The sequence below is a fragment of the Gobio gobio genome, assembly GCF_949357685.1.
Source record: "Gobio gobio genome assembly, chromosome: 7".
NCBI classification, from domain to species: Eukaryota; Metazoa; Chordata; class Actinopteri; order Cypriniformes; family Gobionidae; genus Gobio; species Gobio gobio.
Window position 1 is genome coordinate 43,030,773 of NC_137103.1, and position 18,805 is coordinate 43,049,577.

The 18,805-nt window shown below is 36.4% G+C and overlaps 1 protein-coding gene across 2 annotated transcripts; it reads left to right on the forward strand.

Annotated features, from left to right (window-relative positions):
* The first annotated feature begins 380 nt into the window (after window positions 1-380).
* Window positions 381-11,816, forward strand: tfcp2l1 (transcription factor CP2-like 1). 2 transcript variants are annotated; one of them, XM_079822189.1, is made up of 16 exons: window positions 460-828; window positions 1,168-1,313; window positions 2,185-2,256; window positions 2,578-2,651; window positions 3,404-3,509; window positions 3,863-3,969; window positions 4,051-4,203; window positions 4,580-4,690; window positions 7,177-7,268; window positions 7,359-7,410; window positions 7,517-7,610; window positions 8,346-8,436; window positions 8,527-8,609; window positions 8,698-8,840; window positions 9,779-9,830; window positions 10,921-11,816. In XM_079822189.1, exons 3-16 carry the CDS (start codon window positions 2,247-2,249, stop codon window positions 10,956-10,958), a joined length of 1,206 nt encoding a protein of 401 aa, XP_079678315.1. In that variant the 5' UTR covers window positions 460-828; window positions 1,168-1,313; window positions 2,185-2,246; the 3' UTR covers window positions 10,959-11,816. The 2 variants fall into 2 exon arrangements, with proteins under 2 accessions (XP_079678314.1, XP_079678315.1); XM_079822188.1 differs by lacking the exon at window positions 2,185-2,256 and having other exon boundaries at window positions 381-828.
* The last annotated feature ends 6,989 nt before the right edge of the window (window positions 11,817-18,805 follow it).

Sequence of the window (18,805 nt, forward strand, 5' to 3'; positions counted from 1 at the left end):
AGAGATCATTGTTGTTCACTTAATCTGCTGTCAGTTATCATAATGTTATGCCTAATCGGTGAATATTAATTATATGTGAATATATATTATAGGCCTATATATATCTAATTATTTATGGCAGATTACGTTTTACTTATACATTACATGTAAAATATATTAATATTATCTGCCATGCATTAATGGAAATCCTATCCAGACACATTTATTGTATTAAAATAACCAAATACTGCGAAACAAATGCTATCACGTTGTGTCATTAGTGTACAAATGTAAAAATAAGACATTTTGGGGTGAAATATAACCTTGCCAATTTTTGTGAGCTTCAACCAAACTTTAAAGCACGTTTTTGGCGTGCCGTGATGTCAAGGTTTTCCATCAATACAGATGTGAAAATGTAGTACAGAAACACATGCGTGCTCACAAACATCGCATTGCGTAATGTAGTTTATAAAGTCCTGCACACATACTATGGTTTATCAGCAACTCAGTCTTGACCTTTGATGTCAGATTCAGCCTGTACCAAAACAACTCGGTGGCCGTTTGTTATTATTAAACGAATGGGTCAGAAAAGTGCGTCGGTGCAGGCGACAGAGGATGAAGGCAGAGTGACGGACACAGCAGGTCACCTGACGGCCGACACGCGGGGATAAAAGACAGCGGACAAGTTGGTTCAGACAAGCCTTTGTGGCCCTCACGGTCCCCTCACAGGCGACCACGCGTTTGGCTACTCATATTTTTGGATACGACCGTCACCGAACTGTAGAGCATGCTGTTTTGCCACAGCCATCCTGAAACCTATCAACAGCACGCGCAAAATAATTATATAAGGTAAGTACTTTGGCGCGAGTTAGTAGTCGTCTTACATTTTGTCATTTAAATTAGTTATTTTATTTTACATTGTGTACCTCTTTTTAATTGTAAAATTATTATAAACTTTATCTTTATACAGATTAATAGCCTACCTTAGAAGTCTTTCACGAGAAAGCCGTAATGATTAACTAAGCAAGCAGAAAGTCCATAGCCAGTGGAGTTTTTTAGTCAGTTCAACTGTAATCTTCAGTAATATTATCTGCCCTGATTACTACCAAACTGAAATTATATATAATCTTTTCAACATGTTTAGAGGTATTTTTGAGCCTCTACTTTATGTCCTTTATTTCCCCTCAGAGATGCTCTTGCTCCGTTTCTCAAGCACGAAGAAGAGAAGCAGCAGTCCACTGAGATCAGAGCGTCTCCTTTTCATTATGTGCTTTGTGCAGCAACGTCTCCAGCGGTGAAACTCCTGGACGAAACCCTCACATATCTAAACCAAGGTATTGTTAAATAATCTTCTTGTGCTTGTTTAAACTTTGCAGACCCTGTACAGGGTCCGGAATGACATCAAGTATATATACTTTACATTTTAAATGTCTGTGGAGAGAAGCTCTGACCTCATATTTGAAAGCTTAGAATGTCTACTTTCTGGAGATATGCATCTGCATTTGTGTAAAATTGTGTTTTACACAAAGTAACTTATTAACACTAAATTACTCTGGTACCATTTCCGCCTGGATTTGGCCTATACCCACATACAGTGGTCTAAATACAAAATGTTGGTGTAATATTACAGGAAACCCTTTGAAGTTACATAAACCACTGCTAAAAGTGATAAACATGTAAGTATATGGTGTCTGAGCTGTAATAACCAATCCATCCCCCACCCCACCCAAAAAGAGGCGCTTTTTGATTTTTTTTTTTTTTTTGGTTATAAATTCATTTTTGAAAGTGTATAACCCAGGCCATGTGTGCTCTAGCACCCTGCAGACAGTTTTTGCTGTTTCCACTAGATTACAGAAAGTACTGGAAAAAAGATTTTTGTTTCATGTATGCAATATTTATTCAAATTACTCTGAATGGAGGAATATTACCTTTTTTATGTAAAAAAGGGAATACATAAAACCACCCCACCACCAATACCCATATACAGTGGTATAAATGCAATATCCCCGTGTCATGTTACAGAAAACCCTGAAATTACATAAAACACTGCTAAAAGGGATACATATTATAGTATATGTTGTGTGTAATATAATAAACATATAAAATATTTACAAACAAAATACCGGTAGGCGCTTTTTGATTATAAATTCATTTTTGAAAGTGTATATCTCTTGTGTTCATCTTAAAATAACCTTTTTTCCCCAGCACATATCAGTCTGTACTTTTGACATGATGGTGTAACCGAGAGTTGTTGATGTCTGAAGTCCATGACTAAAGGTGACATGACTAAATGACATGACTAAACTTGACATGACTAAAACAAACAACACACTGCAGAAAGAGTTCCCTAAGCAAACTCTTAAGGAGAATCACAATAAACACTCTTTGCTGTAAATGTGATTTTTAATCACTGCAACGATATTTTAACATTTTATTTGAGGCTTACATTTTGCTCATATGCATGTACAGTAATTCATTCAGTTCTGTGTTTGGTTTTGTTGACATTATAATAATTTAAATAAATTGTGCATTGGCAGTCAAATCAGTGGTTTCTGTTTTTCCATTTTAATCTGTTAAAAGTGTTTTAATGCACTGTAGGTCAGTCCTATGAAATTCGGATGCTTAATAGGAAACTAATGGAGTATACAGATATAAGCAGCAAATATGTAAAGGTAGGTTAAAAGAATGATGTGTTTTTTCACTATGTGACTTTGTTACAGTATGCATCACCTGTTTATACACTAGTTACAGTACTGCTCTATCTTCTCCACATTAGTGGCCTCATTTTGTTTTTATGGATTACATTAGAGGTTTTTTGGACGTTTTTCAGTGCAGACCAAAAAAAAAGGCTTAAAATTTAAACACAAAATAGCTATGACATTTTTTTGTGATAATGTGAACATTAGTACAGATGGTCAGATGCTCTTGCTGATATTGAAGCATTAATAATTATAAATTACAGTTTTTAGTTATGTTGTTATCTAACAGAGGGCATATTCTATGTTTGTTTGTTTGTTTATTGGTTCGATAGAGACAATGCACGTTAATGAACATCAGTATCAAAATACAAAATGTAAATATGCTGGATTATAACAATATTGCTAATTTACATCCGTACTATGTCCCTTGGAACGTAACACAAAAAGACATTACTAGTAAAAATATACAATATTATAAAAATAAAAAATACTGTTACAAATATGACATACTCATAGGAACAATACAATATGCAACACACCAAATGCATGTAAAAATTCATAGTTGACACTTAACTGTAAACATTGTGGCTGAATGTTTAAATGTGAAATGTGTGTTATGAAATACTAAAGAAAATGCAGACATGCGTATGATATATTACTTGATTTTACCCACGGTGACATGTGTGATGCTTTCCTGACACCATACTGTCTTGTGCTGTTTCCAGAGCATCGTGCGTGTCGTTTTCCATGACAGGCGGCTGCAATACACAGAGCATCAGCAGCTGGAAGGATGGAGGTGGAATCGACCAGGAGACAGGATTTTGGATCTAGGTGCTTTCCTAATAAAGCACATTTCTAAAAGGCCATCTTGCCTAAATGTGTTTTCAAATCATTGGCCCGGTTTCACAGACAGGGTTTAGATTAAGCCAGGATTAGGCCTTAGTTCAATTAGGACATTTAAGTAGCTTTTATAAACGTGTCATAGAAAAAAAACTGGTGTGCATCAGACGAAACAATGACACTGACAATGACATAGCCTATTTTAAGATATGTCAGTGCAAGCTGCTTTCAGTTAAAACAGTTCAAACATGCATTTTAGTCTGGGACTAGGTTTAAGCCTCGTCTGTGAAACAGAGGGATATTGTGTCAAACACATGATTTACTGTTCAATTTGTTATGTTCAGATATCCCGCTGTCAGTGGGCATAATGGAGCCTCGAGCCCACCCACTGCAGCTCAACACCATAGAGTTCCTCTGGGATCCTGACAAAAATGCCTCCGTGTTCATTCAGGTGGAGCATTTCATTCAGCTATCCACTAGATTTCCGAAGTGAGTATCACCAGCAGTAACTTCTCTATTTCTTTATATACAGGTAAACTGCATTAGCACTGAGTTCACTCCTAGAAAACATGGTGGAGAGAAGGGCGTCCCTTTCCGCATTCAGATAGACACCTTTGCAGCGAGCGAGCATGGAGAATACACTGAACACATGCGCTCTGCCAGCTGCCAGGTCAAAGTGTTTAAGGTAGAGCATCCTATAGACTCTACAAAGATAACCGATACACAGTTTGCTTTGTGGAGATGTTAGACTTTGAAATAACTTCAAAGGTGAAATTATCATTTTGATGTTAATTTAAAGGGATAGTTCTCTCAAAAATTCAAATTCTGTTACATTTACTCACTCTCATGTCGTTTGTCTGTGGAGCACAAGAGAAGATATTTTGAAGAACGTTAAGAATCAAACAACATTGGTTTCATTGACAAAAAACACTGATATGTTCCACAGAAGAAAGAAGGTCATGCAGTTTTGGAATGACATGAGAGTGAGTAAATGATGACAAAAATGTCATTTTTGGGTGAATTATCACTTTAATGCTTTAATTTATATTTTTCTTCTTAAGCCGAAAGGTGCAGATCGCAAACTCAAGACTGACAGAGAAAAGATTGAGAAAAAGTGTCCTCAGGATAGAGAAAAATATCAGCCATCCTATAGAACAACAGTGCTGACTGAGGTAAGACCTCTGCCTTGGTAGCATTCACTACCACGAATGTCCTCTTTTCATGACAAGTGGATCTAGATTTATTATACACCTCCAAAAATAACAAAAAAGTAGGGCTGTGCGATATTGAAGAAAAATGCAATATGCGATATCCTGTTAAATAATGCGATATGCGATATGATATTGCTTTAAGTGTGTAAAATCTATTTCTTTCCCCAACTGATATCTTTCACTTAAAGCATAACCGACTGTGTTTACATGAATACTCATCAAGACAAGAATACCCATTTTGACATAACTGTGTGTGTATTTGACAGTTCGAGTGCGCAACAAGACACGAAAAAATGAACGACTGGTGCGCACGTTTCGGTGTGTGTGTGTCAGACAGCACGAGACTGCAAGGAGTTTTCGCAAGTTATTGCGTTTAATAACTCTTTTTAACGTCAAGCAAGTCACATATAGTAACAGTCGTGTGCTCAGTCTATTCTCTGCTATATGCGTCGACCTAAAACGTACACTTTTCACAATGTTGAAGTAGCCTATTAAAATAATTCAGATATTGCGTGCCCTTGCGATATGCATATTGCGATATGTACATTTGCAATATTTCGATCATTTCTATATATTGCGCAGCCCTACAAAAAAGCACCATGAGGAAGACCAATATTTTCATTACATTTTTTCCCTCAAGTTCCTACTCAAGAATGTATGCTTTTTCGGAAGCAGCCCAATAATCTTCCTCTGTAGCTCTTGCATCTCATTTGTGACTATGCTTTACGTTGGTCATGTGCAGGGGCGTAAATCGCGGGGGGGACGGGGGGGACAGGACCCCCCCAATCTGAGGGCTGTCCCCCCCTAAAAACCATGCTGAGTATTGTAAATAATATAATGATATACAATTAAAATAAATGTGTGAGTAGTAAAACAATACAAATGCAAACGGGACAAAAAATGAGTTTTAAGTTTAGAAACATTTTGAGTTCCCCCTTTTTGCCCCATAGTGGTTTGATCCACCTCAACTAACGTTACTCATAGACCATAAAAAACTACCACACAAGTTTGGGGAGAGAACAAAGCTCTTCAGACAGCAGTTGTGAAACACCAGTTAGCTGTCAAAGCTATTTTATTCACTTTAAACATCAGATGATGTGATTATTTTCTCTTTAAAACACTGCTAACATCACTTGCCCATCTGCGGCATTGCCCCGGCCGGGCCACCGTCGTTTTCACATTTATAGTAATAAAATAATTTAGTTCAGTTAGAGAGCAGACACAGCAATTAAAAACTGAACGTGTCTGCTCAATACAGCACGAGCCGAACGAGCAAACAGCTGACAGACAAGATGATTGCGGAAGATTTGGTTTCAAAGCGAAATGTAAAAGCGCCTAGGGAGTGTCATTGTACTGTTTTCTTGTTGTGTTTTTCATTAAGAATAATAGGCTAATGAACCCAAAATTCAAGCCCCCGAATTAGCGCTAATTAAACCGACACGGCCGCTCTGTCAGATCTGTGTTGGGTTTTGCTCAATATGATCATAAGTGGCAAATCAGAGGACTTGCTCATTAGATAATCATCTGCAGTTGAATATCTAAAGATCTGAATATAGTATAAAATACTATGTGGAGGACGCAAGATAATTTAATAATTATAATATGACTGCGTAGAGAACCTTAATCGTATTAAATGCACAGATCCTAAACGGGATCCTAAAATGTGTTATTTGTGGAATACAGACGTGCGTCTCTTTTTAAACGGGACACTCATTATCAGAAAAAGTTATAAAAGTTTTAGTAAACAACTATCACTTTGTGTTGTTGGTCAGATAAAATGACAGAGAAAAGAAAAATGGACATTACATAATTTTTCAGTGCACCAAAACGCCAAATAAGTACAAAATGTTTTTTTTTTGGTACACATATCCTTACAAGTACGATTTTGGCTGTATTATTTGTGTCCCCTTCAAAAATAGCTCTAGAGAAATTTCATGTTTATTGTCCCCCCCAACTGTTAGATGAAATTTACGCCCCTGGTCATGTGATATTCAAAAATCTATTTCATTTGTCGTCAGTTACATCAAAGCATACAGGCTACTTTTATGACATTAATGTTGTTTTGGAGCCTGAGAGTATAAATCACCATCATTGTATAGAAAAGATCTGCTTTCAAGGAAGACTATAAGTTCAGAACAACAAGTAAATGATGATGAAATGTTAACTTTCGGTTTAAGTATTTCAGCTATAGGAATATCTGTGCATTTGTTAATGATTGCTCTCTAAAGACGGCAGTCTACATCAAACATCTATGACTGCTGAATTTTCCATTACCTCTTTACTTTGACTGGCCAAAGTGAAATATTAAGCTCTCACGCAAGCAAGGTGTGACTGGACTGTTCGCATGATTGCTTGTTTGACTAAAAAAAATTCATATTGAGAAAAAGTTCAAGAGGTGGGGCTAAAACTGTCACCTAACATAGGTAGACTTTTTCCTTTTCTTTCAGTGCTCCCCTTGGCCTGAAGCCCCATCCGTCAGCAGCAACACTCCATCTCCTGGTTATCACAGCGCTCACACTTCCTACAGCTTCCCAGAGGAGTGAGTCCTTATTCAGTATGAAAACACAGCATGATTTTCAGGAACACGAACATAACTGGCAACTGCTCTCCTGTTTTATTGCGTTTATAGAAACTGCTCTCCAGACCAACAGGGGGAGCTACTTCTGCCCAGCTGCTCTGATGTAAGTATGGCTGGCTGCTTAAAAACATTAATGCCGTGCTCTCTTATCTTTATAGGTTTGTGTTTGAGGACATGGATGATGCTATTCTTCTTCTTTTTGCCATTAGCACCTGTTGCCATCGTCCTCCATGCAGGACACGCAGCAGTGGCTCCATCGTAATAGATTCTCCTCTTTCTGCAGGCTCTTCTCTGGCTTCTCAGGTGGGCTGAAATATTCAAAGAAATTGCAACTGTGTGAAATTCTAGTGAACTGCATACTGCATAATAAGGCAGCATCTCTATTAGATATATAAAGATCTGTCAAGGTTTAAGGTTCATATATAGAGATGATCAACTGTTCCAAAATGTGTTTATTGTAAAAGACTTTTATATATATATATATATATATATATATATAACAATTTTTTAGATCGAATTGAATAGTTTAGCGTGAACATACTCAGATAAGCATAAAAATACACTGAACACAAATTTTGGGTGAACAGTTAAATTGTGAACTGTATTGGGTGAATTATCAAATGTTTGGAGTCAGAAAAATATATAGATATTTTATTCAGCAAGAATGCTTTAAATTGATCAAAAGGGACATTTATAATGTTTCAACATTTCTATTTCTTTTGAACTTTCTATCCTTTAATGAATCCTAAAAAAAAGTTTCTATAAAAATAAAGCAATATTAAACTGTTTTCTACATTGATAGTAGTAATAATTTTTATATAAATTACATTTTAAAATGTATTAAAATGGGAAAACATTTAAAATTATAATAATATTTCACAATATTAAGTAATAAATGTAGCCTTGATGAGACTTCTTTCAAAACCCTTTCAAAAATCTTACCAACCCAAAATTTCATTGTGTTCAAGTTTTGATTAAAAAAAAAATCATAATTTTAAATATTAGACTACTATATGCACGGCATTGCTAATGTTTCAGGTTCTGATCTGCTAAAAATGAGTAGAGAAGACTTCATTCAGATCTGTGGTCCTGCTGATGGCATCCGTCTTTTCAATGCAATCAAAGGAAGGTGAGCTGTCTCCCAAATCAAACACTTCCGATTCATCCTAAAATGGATCCAGACATGTAATAAACACTGTCTGCGGCAATGTTCCCCTAGGTGTATACAACCTCGTCTCACTGTCTATGTATCCCAGCTGCAGAACAGGAACCAACCGCACACAAAAGCAGCGAGTGATGACGGTAGGAGACGTCACAGTGTCCTTTATGATATGCATGACATGCAAATGGTGTGTTACATTTATTCTTAATACTCTGTTTTTGTCTGTAGTGTACCATGCCCTCTACCTAGAGGACCTAACTGTCCTTGAGCTCACTGAGAAGATAGCCAATCTATATAATGTTCCCTCACAGCAAATCCATCGTATATACAGACAGGGGCCGACGGGGATCCATGTCTTAGTTTCAGATGAGGTAAGAGGGCAAGAGTGCTTTAAATTGAGTCAGGACATTCCACATAGAGATTACAGATCACTCATGAACTGTTGGTTATATAACCTGTCCGAGGAGTAGTTTATCCAGAGGACAAATAGTAACACATTTACACTACCATTTCAAAAGTTTGGGGTTGGTAAGATTTTGTTAATGTTTTTGTATCTTAAGCTCATCAAGGCTGCAATTGTTTGAAAATAAAAGGTAAAAAACGTCATATCCTGAAATAATATTTGAAATAATTTTATATTTTACTATTATGTAATGTAATGTAATTTATTCCTGTGATGCAAAGCTGAATTTTCAGCAGCCATTACTCCAGTCTTTAGTGTCACATGATCCTTCAGAAATCATTCTAATATTATGATTTAATGCTCAAAAAACATTAGTATTATTAATATTGAAAACAGTTGTGCTGCATACTTATTTTTTGTAGAAATTGATACATTTTTTAAGATTCTTTGATTAATAGAAAGTTCAAAAGAACAGCATTGTTTGAAATAGAAACATAATGTAAATTATACACATAAAAATATCAATTTATTTCAAATAAAAAAATCCTACTGACCTCAAAGGTAGTGTAGATTTGTATATCAGGAGGTATTGGCCACATGACATTTTATTTCTAGGATTAGTTAACCAATAAATGAAATGTTTTGTCATCATTTCCATCATTTCAACTCGTTTCAAACCTGCATGACCTGCAGGAGATGTTTATTAAAATGTCTTTTCCATACAGTTATAGACTTGGTCTGTAGCAACACACTTTTCCTCGAAATCATTACCAAAATCAGTTACTGATTGTTAAAATAGATTAGAGTGCCAGAAAATACAGTGATCCAAGCATACGCTGTTAAAAAGAAACGCAAGGGTGTGTTATAATGCATTCAGGTCACTCTATATATTTTTGGCTTTTTCAGATGGTGCAGAACTTTACAGAGGAGACTAGCTTCATTATCAGCACTATGAAAGGTAACTTCATGGACATCATTTTTATATTAACTATACTGATTAGGCCTCATGTTTATTAAAGGATTAGTTCCCCCCAAAATGAAAATTTCCTGATAATTTACTCACCCCCATCTCATCCAAGATGTTCATGTCTTTCTTTCTTCAGTCGAAAATAAATGAAGTATTTTGAAGAAAACATTCCAGAGTTTTTCATCATATATTGCTTTTCAGTTGCAACCAAAATGCTGAAGGTCCAAATCAATGCAGTTTCAAAGCGCTTTGATGGGCTCCAGAGGCTCTGCGTGATCCCAGATGAGGAATAGGGTCTTATCTAGCGAAACGATTTGTCATTTTCCAAAAAAAATTTAAATGAATATACTTTTTAACCTAAATTTTCCATCTTGTGCAGCTCTGCGAGGTGCTAAGGATGACGTAATCACGTCGGAACAGTCATGCTAGACGAAGGCAGAAGTACCGCCCCAGTGTTTACAAAGCGGCAATGTATTAATCTTGTGAAGATTAATACAAACGCCCTTTACCAAAAACACTCAATTTTCAACTTAAAATTAGGGATATATCGTTGTTTTACCTTTTTTTTGCTAAAGGGCGTTTGTATTAGTCTTCACACGAGCACTTTGTAAACACTGGGGCGGTACTTCTGCCTACGTCTAGCGTGACTGTTCCGACGTGATTACGTCATCCTTAGCACTTGCAGAGCTACACAAGATGAACAATTTAGGTTAAAAAGTATATTCTATTTTTTTTTTTTTTTTTTTTAAATGACATCGTTTTGCTAGATAAGATCCTTTTCCTCATCTGTGATCACGCAGAGCCTCTGAAGCCCATTGAAACGCTTTGAAACTGCATTGATGCGAACACTTTGATAAGCACTAATTCTATATAATACATAAAAAATCACAGGTAGCGACTGGTTGCATCACTCTTCTGACTTTCATGGCTCACTGAACAGGCAACTGTTAAAAAGTCTTCAGACAAAAAACACTAAAAAAAAATCACATTACAGTATTTCTGAAACTCCATTGCATTCACACTTCGTAATCATATGTGGTTAATATTGACTACGTGTTTTTTTTCCCCTGTGTGATGGCAGATGAAAGTAATGATGGCTACCATGTTGTACTGAAGTGACCTGAGCGTGTGACTACTGGAGCATTACAGGTGCCTTTAGCTGATTCACACAATATTGGACTGTTTCTAAGTTAAATATCACATGGTGGAATGTGAAATGAATGAATGCGGATGATTTTTTTATGATGTAGATGACTGTTCCATAATGAATGTTGTGAAGGGTTTTGCTGGAATCAATTAAAATATGAATTATTTTATGTATTAAGTCGAGTCGCGTTCAGTTTGTACATTTGTTTTATAATAATTATTTTTTATCATGTTGCAGTAGTTTTTTGGCAGTCTTCTTTTTTTTCTGTTCTTTTGTTTATTATTAGATACCAAATAGCAAAGACATGGATTTGCTGTACAGATGGCCTTACCAAAAAAACTAAACAAAATGTCTTATAGACATATATACCAAATATAAACTTCCAAAACCTGTCTATTTGAATTTGTCTCATTTGATGTTTGCATCATTGATTCTGCTGCTTTGAAACGATCTGTATTGTATAACACGTTTGTCAATAACCTGGCCATTTACAATACAGATATTAGTGTTTATATTAATGTTACTATTATAGACAAACATGGAATTTAAAAGACCTTTCTCAGTAATGTTACATTGGTGCTTTTGTTCATCGCAGACAGTCTAAATAAAGTCTTTGCTCAGGATCTTTTATTGCTTTGCTTTTTCTATCACAACGCTTTTGAGGTTTGTATTTTTGTATCTGATTAATGATTGTGTATTTCACAAAGCTTTTTTTGAACTGTGTGATAGCACCTGTTTTGTTTGTTTTTTAACTTATCTTGATGCACCTTGCTGCTTGATAACCTTAAAAATATACTTTGCAGAATAAAAAAATACAACTTTTGTATTGTAAATGCCCTGGTCATAAATGCAATATGTGTGTTTCAGTTTTACCAAAAAAAAAGGTTTTTTTTGTACCCAATTTTTTTTAAATAACACACTTACAGTGTGGGGTTACACCTGCCACATCAGGTAAGTAAGTGTTTAAGTTTATACTATGTGTATATAGCTGTTTAACAAATCAGCAATCCTTTTTGTTTGATTGACCGTACAAATAATTTCCTTGGGTTGTAATGTGTATCGGTAGGTTGTCTAGGTTCAGCTTGTGAAATGCGTTGGTTATGAAACAGTTTATTGACAAAAGCCTTTGGTTTCTACTCAGATTCTCCTCCAATTCCTCTGTAGTCATGAGGTCAGTGTAGTTAAGTGAACTTGTAGGGGTGATTTTGTGTGTGTTGGTCATGACATGGAGAGCAGCACACTTCACTGAGCAGCACTGAATCCACTAGTGTGTAATTCGCAAACCCTTAGACAAAAACGCTTAGCAACACATGCAAAAGATATTATATATTTTTTAACTGTGAGCACAGATGTAGATGATCATTGTCCTTATCCTTGGTGTAGTCATATATGGCAACCACTGTAAAGATGAACGTTATTAGTTATTAAAACAGTAAGCCACATTAGTGCCACATATTTTAGACAAACTATAATATGATAAAAGACACCGGTGTTTAATAAATAGCTGTATTAATACTAGTATGAACAATATATAGTTATAGTTACATATGTTAATACAAATAAAATAATGTTACTAATAATACAAAACATATATATATATATATATATATATATATATATATATATATATATATATATATATATATATATATATATATATATATATATATATATATATATATATATATATATATATATATATATATATACATACATCATTATTACATGTTGATTTTTGAAAAATATAAATGTTGCATACATAAAATAAACAAAACGATGGTTGACATAATGGAATCCATAGTGAAATCCTTCCAACCGGCACTACTCCAGTAAAAGGTTTTCTTACCTGTAATTTGGTCAGGACAAATTTGGTTCACTTCAACAATGAGGAAAGAGCCGGTTCCATAAAATGGGATGGTCATTCCTTTGCTCACATTTGCTTAATTCTGAATGCAAGTACACAGTGTTCTCTGTCGCCATCTTGCGGCAGCTGATTGGAAGATATTATTTACCTGATAACACTGCTGTTGAAGGACTGATGAACCGGATCAGTTATAATCCGTTTGAATTGAACTGGATCCACAGGATGATTAATTGCAGTTTTGGAGGGATTTGGTACGTAGGTGTTTTTTTATAGTTCATTTTTCTTATACAATAGTTCAAAACTTGGATACAAGATATTTTCAGATAATGACCTATAAAAACACGAATAACAAACGAAATCGAATACCAATAATAATAATAATAGTAAATGTGTATCAGAAAGTTAGTTTATTAAAAAAAAACAAACATAATTTATAGAAAAAAATATTTATGAATAGATATTTATAGATTCACAGTTTTTCTGTACATTAAATAGTTACACAACAAATCCAGTGAAACACGCATCAAATAAATGCATCAAAGAGGCTGCCTAAAAGTAGATAGTTGTTTTATTTTATTTATTTTTTAATACAATACTGGAAAAAAAGTAAAGTATAAAGGTCTTTAAATTTGTCAATTGAAACAAAAAATTTAAAACAAACCTTTATCTGATTGTTTGCAAGAAAATGTATACTGAAATAGTGAATCAGTTGTATTATATACCCATTGGCTTCAGGCATAAATTGTGGAAAATAGGAATTATATATGTTGTTCCAATGCTATTGGCTTAGTGTGTGTGAATTTAATCAGTGCAGTGACAGCAGATGAAAATAATCTGTTTATATGACACCAGTGCTACTTAATGTGTGTTGTCACTGACATAAATAAATACAGTTTATATTTCATTTGTTTATTATACATGCATTCATATAAGGCATGTACAAACACAATAAACATTTTAAAGATTTTAAATGACACAAAATTTGGTGAATATATTACATAAATAATCAATTTGGTCTATGCTGCCTGGATCCGACGGCTGGTCCATTGCCATTTGTTTCTTTTTTTGTGGGGGTGACTGGTGGTCCACACCTGCATTGTCCTGTTGAAGGAACATAATCCAGGTTTAATGAGTGATTCTTTATCTAAAGACCACTTGCTTCTACCATTTCAATATGAGGGGTCTGTTATAAAAAAGGATTTGATTAAAGTGTTTAATTTCTAAACCTATAAGTAAAACTGAGAGAAAGGAGTCTAACCAATGCTCCTTTCCGGGTCAGCTGGGTCCAGGGCTGAAGGCTGCTCAGAGTCCTCTGGTTCAGTTTTGAAGTGCTTATCTGTGGAGCTTGATAGTTGTCAATTTCCACACATCATTTTTGTTGAGGTGCCTGTTGAGGGAACAGATGCATGTATAATCGTGCAATACTGGACAGGTTTGTGCTTCAAGATGCAAAAATAATGCTTCAGTGTGTGACATTTCTTAGCTCCAGACCAGCTTGCCATATATATAGGCCTACGTGTTGTTGTATAAGACTCATTGGTTTCTTCAATATCCAGATACAGTCATTGGTCTCTATATGATTTTATTATGGAGAGTGACGGATATGCAACGTTGTTAACATTAATGGTAATGTTTTTCTTGTTTTTAGCCCTCAGGTATTTTATAGTGTTTCCTGAGGTGTACTTATATTGTTAGTATGATTTTTACATCATAAAATGTCATAATTTAGAAATAAAAGGCATTTTGTCTATACTGCTGTTTGCCCTGTGGTTGACTGCCCTTTTTCAAGAGGCGTGTCTGCTGTGAGACTTCAGTAAAAACGCCCACTGTTGTGATTGGCTGACATCTTTGCATTTGAAATGAGCGGAGGGGGCGTGGTTTAACGAGGTCTACGACGCACAAGCTGCTGCCAGAGAGACGGATGGACCTGAGTTCACTTCTCATCAGTTCTCAGCATGTCTCAGTTCAGGGTGAACTGTTGTAGTTACTAGAATATACTTAAGGTATATTCATTTTTATATATTCACAACAGCAGTAATCGAATGTAATCCAGTTAATTGTGGGGAAAGCTGGCTAGCCTAGCCGGATACCCTCACGCTTACCCCCCTTCTGCTTAAAGGGGTGGTAAACAACGATTTCACTATTCTAACTTTAGCTAGCGTGTAATGTTGCTGCTTGAGCATAAACAACATCTGCAAAGTTACAACGTTCAAAGTTTAAAGCAAAGGGAGATATTTGCTTTTAAAGAAATCAGTTTCTAAGAACTACAGCAAACGGCCAGTAGGCGACTACACACATACCTCCAGGGTTGGTGACATCAACAGGCTCAATATTTACATAAACCCCTCCTCCGAGAATATTAAATAAGGGGGGGTGAGGCCATTTTGTATCGCGGCGCTGTTGTGGTATAGTCAGGCTGGAGTGTTGTTGCCGCGATGCCGAGGAAACGCTGTTATTTTCATCCGGATTGCAGGTCTGGGGTATTTGCTCTGTTCAGCCTTCATAGGGACAGGGGTGCGTTGCAGAGCGTTTAACATACAGCATGTTATATGCACGTGTGTTTGAGTCAGCGGGGAATCAGGCGCGCGCAGGGCTCCCTGCAGCACATCTAACAGAGGAAAACATCCACCGTCTTCGCGATTTCAATGCCAGATTTGCACAACGTCAGCTGCGTGAAAAAAACACTGCCGGTGCGTGGATGCACGACGCGCGCGCTGCACATTTCACGGAGGACAACACAAACTTCCACAAACTTCGCGAGTTCAATACAGGATATGCACAACGGCTTGTCCTGAAAGCTGGATTTACAAACAGAAGCTGTTTACGGGCCACAACCTGTAAGTCTGATTTATTTTTCATCGATGTGTTTTCCTGTAATAGGTTAATTGTACGTTGTAGCAAGGAAGTAAACAGATGACAACGCTGTTCTGCAAACCAGTCTGTTAAATGCTCATTCATACTTAACGTTATCCGACGAACACCTAACGTTACAAACACTAACGTTTAAATCTCAACAGCGAACTTGGCATTAGTGTAAATGATTCTTTGATTAGAGCTTTTATGTATTGTTTATCTACAGGCTTGCTAAACATGCTTCTGTGTGTGATTTGGCTAACTTACTAGTTAAAGCCAGTGCTTAGTGTTCGTTTTGGGTTAGTTCTTGCGACAGATATTTGGCTATAATCGTTCTAAAAATACAAAAGTTAAAGTGCCATTCAGTAGCGATCATTATAGATCCGCAGTCTTTACTCTCGAGGACTGAGCAGGTTCTGCTCGATCATCTTCACTCAAATGTTCTGGGTCTGATTCGAGCTCATATGGTTTTATTGACGCCGTTGTTTCTAATACTGAACAGCCTCCGGTAAGGGGCGTGACGTTTCCGACGTGCACTGCGGTTAGCGAATCACAACACACTGGGCCAGCTAACCAATCTGAGCCCACTGCGTATTTTTGAGGGACTGGCTTCATACAACCCGGAAAGCATCAGACCGTTTTACAAGGAGGGACAGAGCAGTGTAGAATAAAGGTCAAATATATGAAAAATAAGGCAATGTTTTTTAAAACGAAGCATGAACACATGTTACAATGCACCCCACAAACACAGCCAAGCCTTCAAAAGAATGTGTTTTACCACCCCTTTAATCTAACGCCGCGTTTGGTGCCTCCGCTGTGGGCCAGATGCAGTACTGGGGGTCGGGGATGTTGAAGGCCGAGCTTCGGCGTGCGTGAGGTTTCTCTCTAAAGATGTGGCTCTGCCGATGTTGAGCAGAAACTCCTGACTGTATGCACATTTAAGAACAGATAGACGCGACGAGGACGTACAAAAACACTGACTCACAAGATAGAAAACACCGTTCTGTCGGGAATAATAAATAATTAGCTACACATAAGAAATCACTGATCACAGATCACTGCCAGCGTTCACTCATTCACAAGCCACAAATATAGTGCTTGCATGGGCGTGCCAGATTCTCTGGGCGGAGGAAACCGTTCCTGCTTGGACGTCAAACCAGGAGACTTCAGGATTGGCTCGTCTGGCCTGTCATTTTCTCAAAGGCAGAGAAAGACAGCCAGAACTCGGTTTTACACCGATCAACATTTCTATCCACTTGGGGACAATATTCAGGCTAGGGGAACTCATATTAATGTTGAAATACCTCATAAAATGAAAATTTCATGCCATGGGACCTTTAACTATTTTCAATTAAATACATGTTTATAATGTAAATTTTAGTTTAATAATATGTATAGAATATTTTGAGGAGATATTTTGGTACTAAATACTATTTGAGCAATATATATATATATATATATATATATATATATATATATATATATATATATTTTTTTTTTTTTTACTGAAAGATCAGCCTTCTTCCCTGTAAAAGTATGCTGTAGGTTGATGTATAATCAATTTGTTCTATTTAAAAGCATGCCTCTATATAGTGCTTTAAAATTGTGTGTGTGTCTATAGGATATACTGTATATACAAAGCGTCAGATGTATGAATTTTGTCTTACAGAATTAATTATATATCAAAGGCAAAAAAGAAATCAACAACAAAAAAACAAAACTAAGAGCTTATTTCCACTGTGTTCTCGGGTCATTCTTAATAGATGACAGGTGTAAGCCTGTTCCAGAGGCTTGCCACCATTGCAATGTTCCTGGTGCTACCCCATTCAAATGCTGATGCAGAGAGTGTGCTTTCTGTGGTGAACCGTGTGTGTGTGTGTGTGTGTGTGTGTGTGTGTGTGTAAATAAAAGAGAAGTGATTGTTCTGTACATTGTTTATTTTTGTAATGCAAGTTATAATTTGTACTACATTAAACAAATTCTTCTATACATTTATTTTGTCATGTAAATTAAAAATGTGTAAATGAAAAATAAATTGGTATATACAGATTACTTAAAGTACTTTTTACATCTATTTATACAATATATCTTAAGTTTAACATCAGAAATCGACATTTAAATGAACAGTTTAAACAGAAGAAAACATTTGTAGCCGATGTACACTTTAATTGAGCTGATCTGGAGACGCTGGTGGTGCTGCTGGACCGGGGATGGGCTACACCCTGTAAGGCCTCTGTCAGTTGGACATCCTCTGGGATGAGTGTATATTTCCGCAGGTTTGCTGTGTTGAATCAGTCAATGACTGCCATGTAATAAAAAGTACAATGCATATGAGATGATGTGAATTCAATAAAAATAAGTACTTAGATAAATACTTGGACGTCAATATATAAATGTGATAATCTATTGTAACAGTTACATTTCATAAGTAATAAACTAATATTTTGCTGATGTTTAAATAGTTAACCATGGGCTACATATTTACTCAAAATCCAATAAAAAGCTCATTATAAACAAAACATTAAAAAAAACTTGTCTGCATCCATTTCTCTTTTTAAAACCCCCTCACAAACATCCACTGTCAGTTGTCACACAGTCACACACCTGTAGCCCTATAGGCCATTTATTTAACGACGCTCGGTTCAGTGTTGCCAAGTCTGGAATTGGGCTATTTTTACACTGTTGCTGTGGGTTGTTTGTCACTTTAGCAATAGTTCTATCGCCCACCCCCCGCGTTCTGGCCATAGACAGGTTCTGGCCATTTTTACGGTCTATGGTTCTGGCGCGTTTTGTCCGTGATTCCGCTAGTTTGTATTAGAAATTGGAGGGGTTTTGTTGCGCAAACCTGGCAACCCTGTCCCCTGGTTCGGCATTCGTGCACTTCGAAGCCCGCAGCCTTCGCTTTGGGACACAGCTTCAGTGTCCGAATACGCACGCTAGTTTTCATTCACTCCCTCAAGTGAACTATATTAGTGGACTAATATAGGGAATTCGGAATTGGGGGCGATTTCGAACACAGCCGTGGGGTCTTGAATATTTTTTAGTCAGGCATAGTTTGAGTCAGTCAGCTAAGCGAAAGGACCCCACGCAGCACGCACGCAC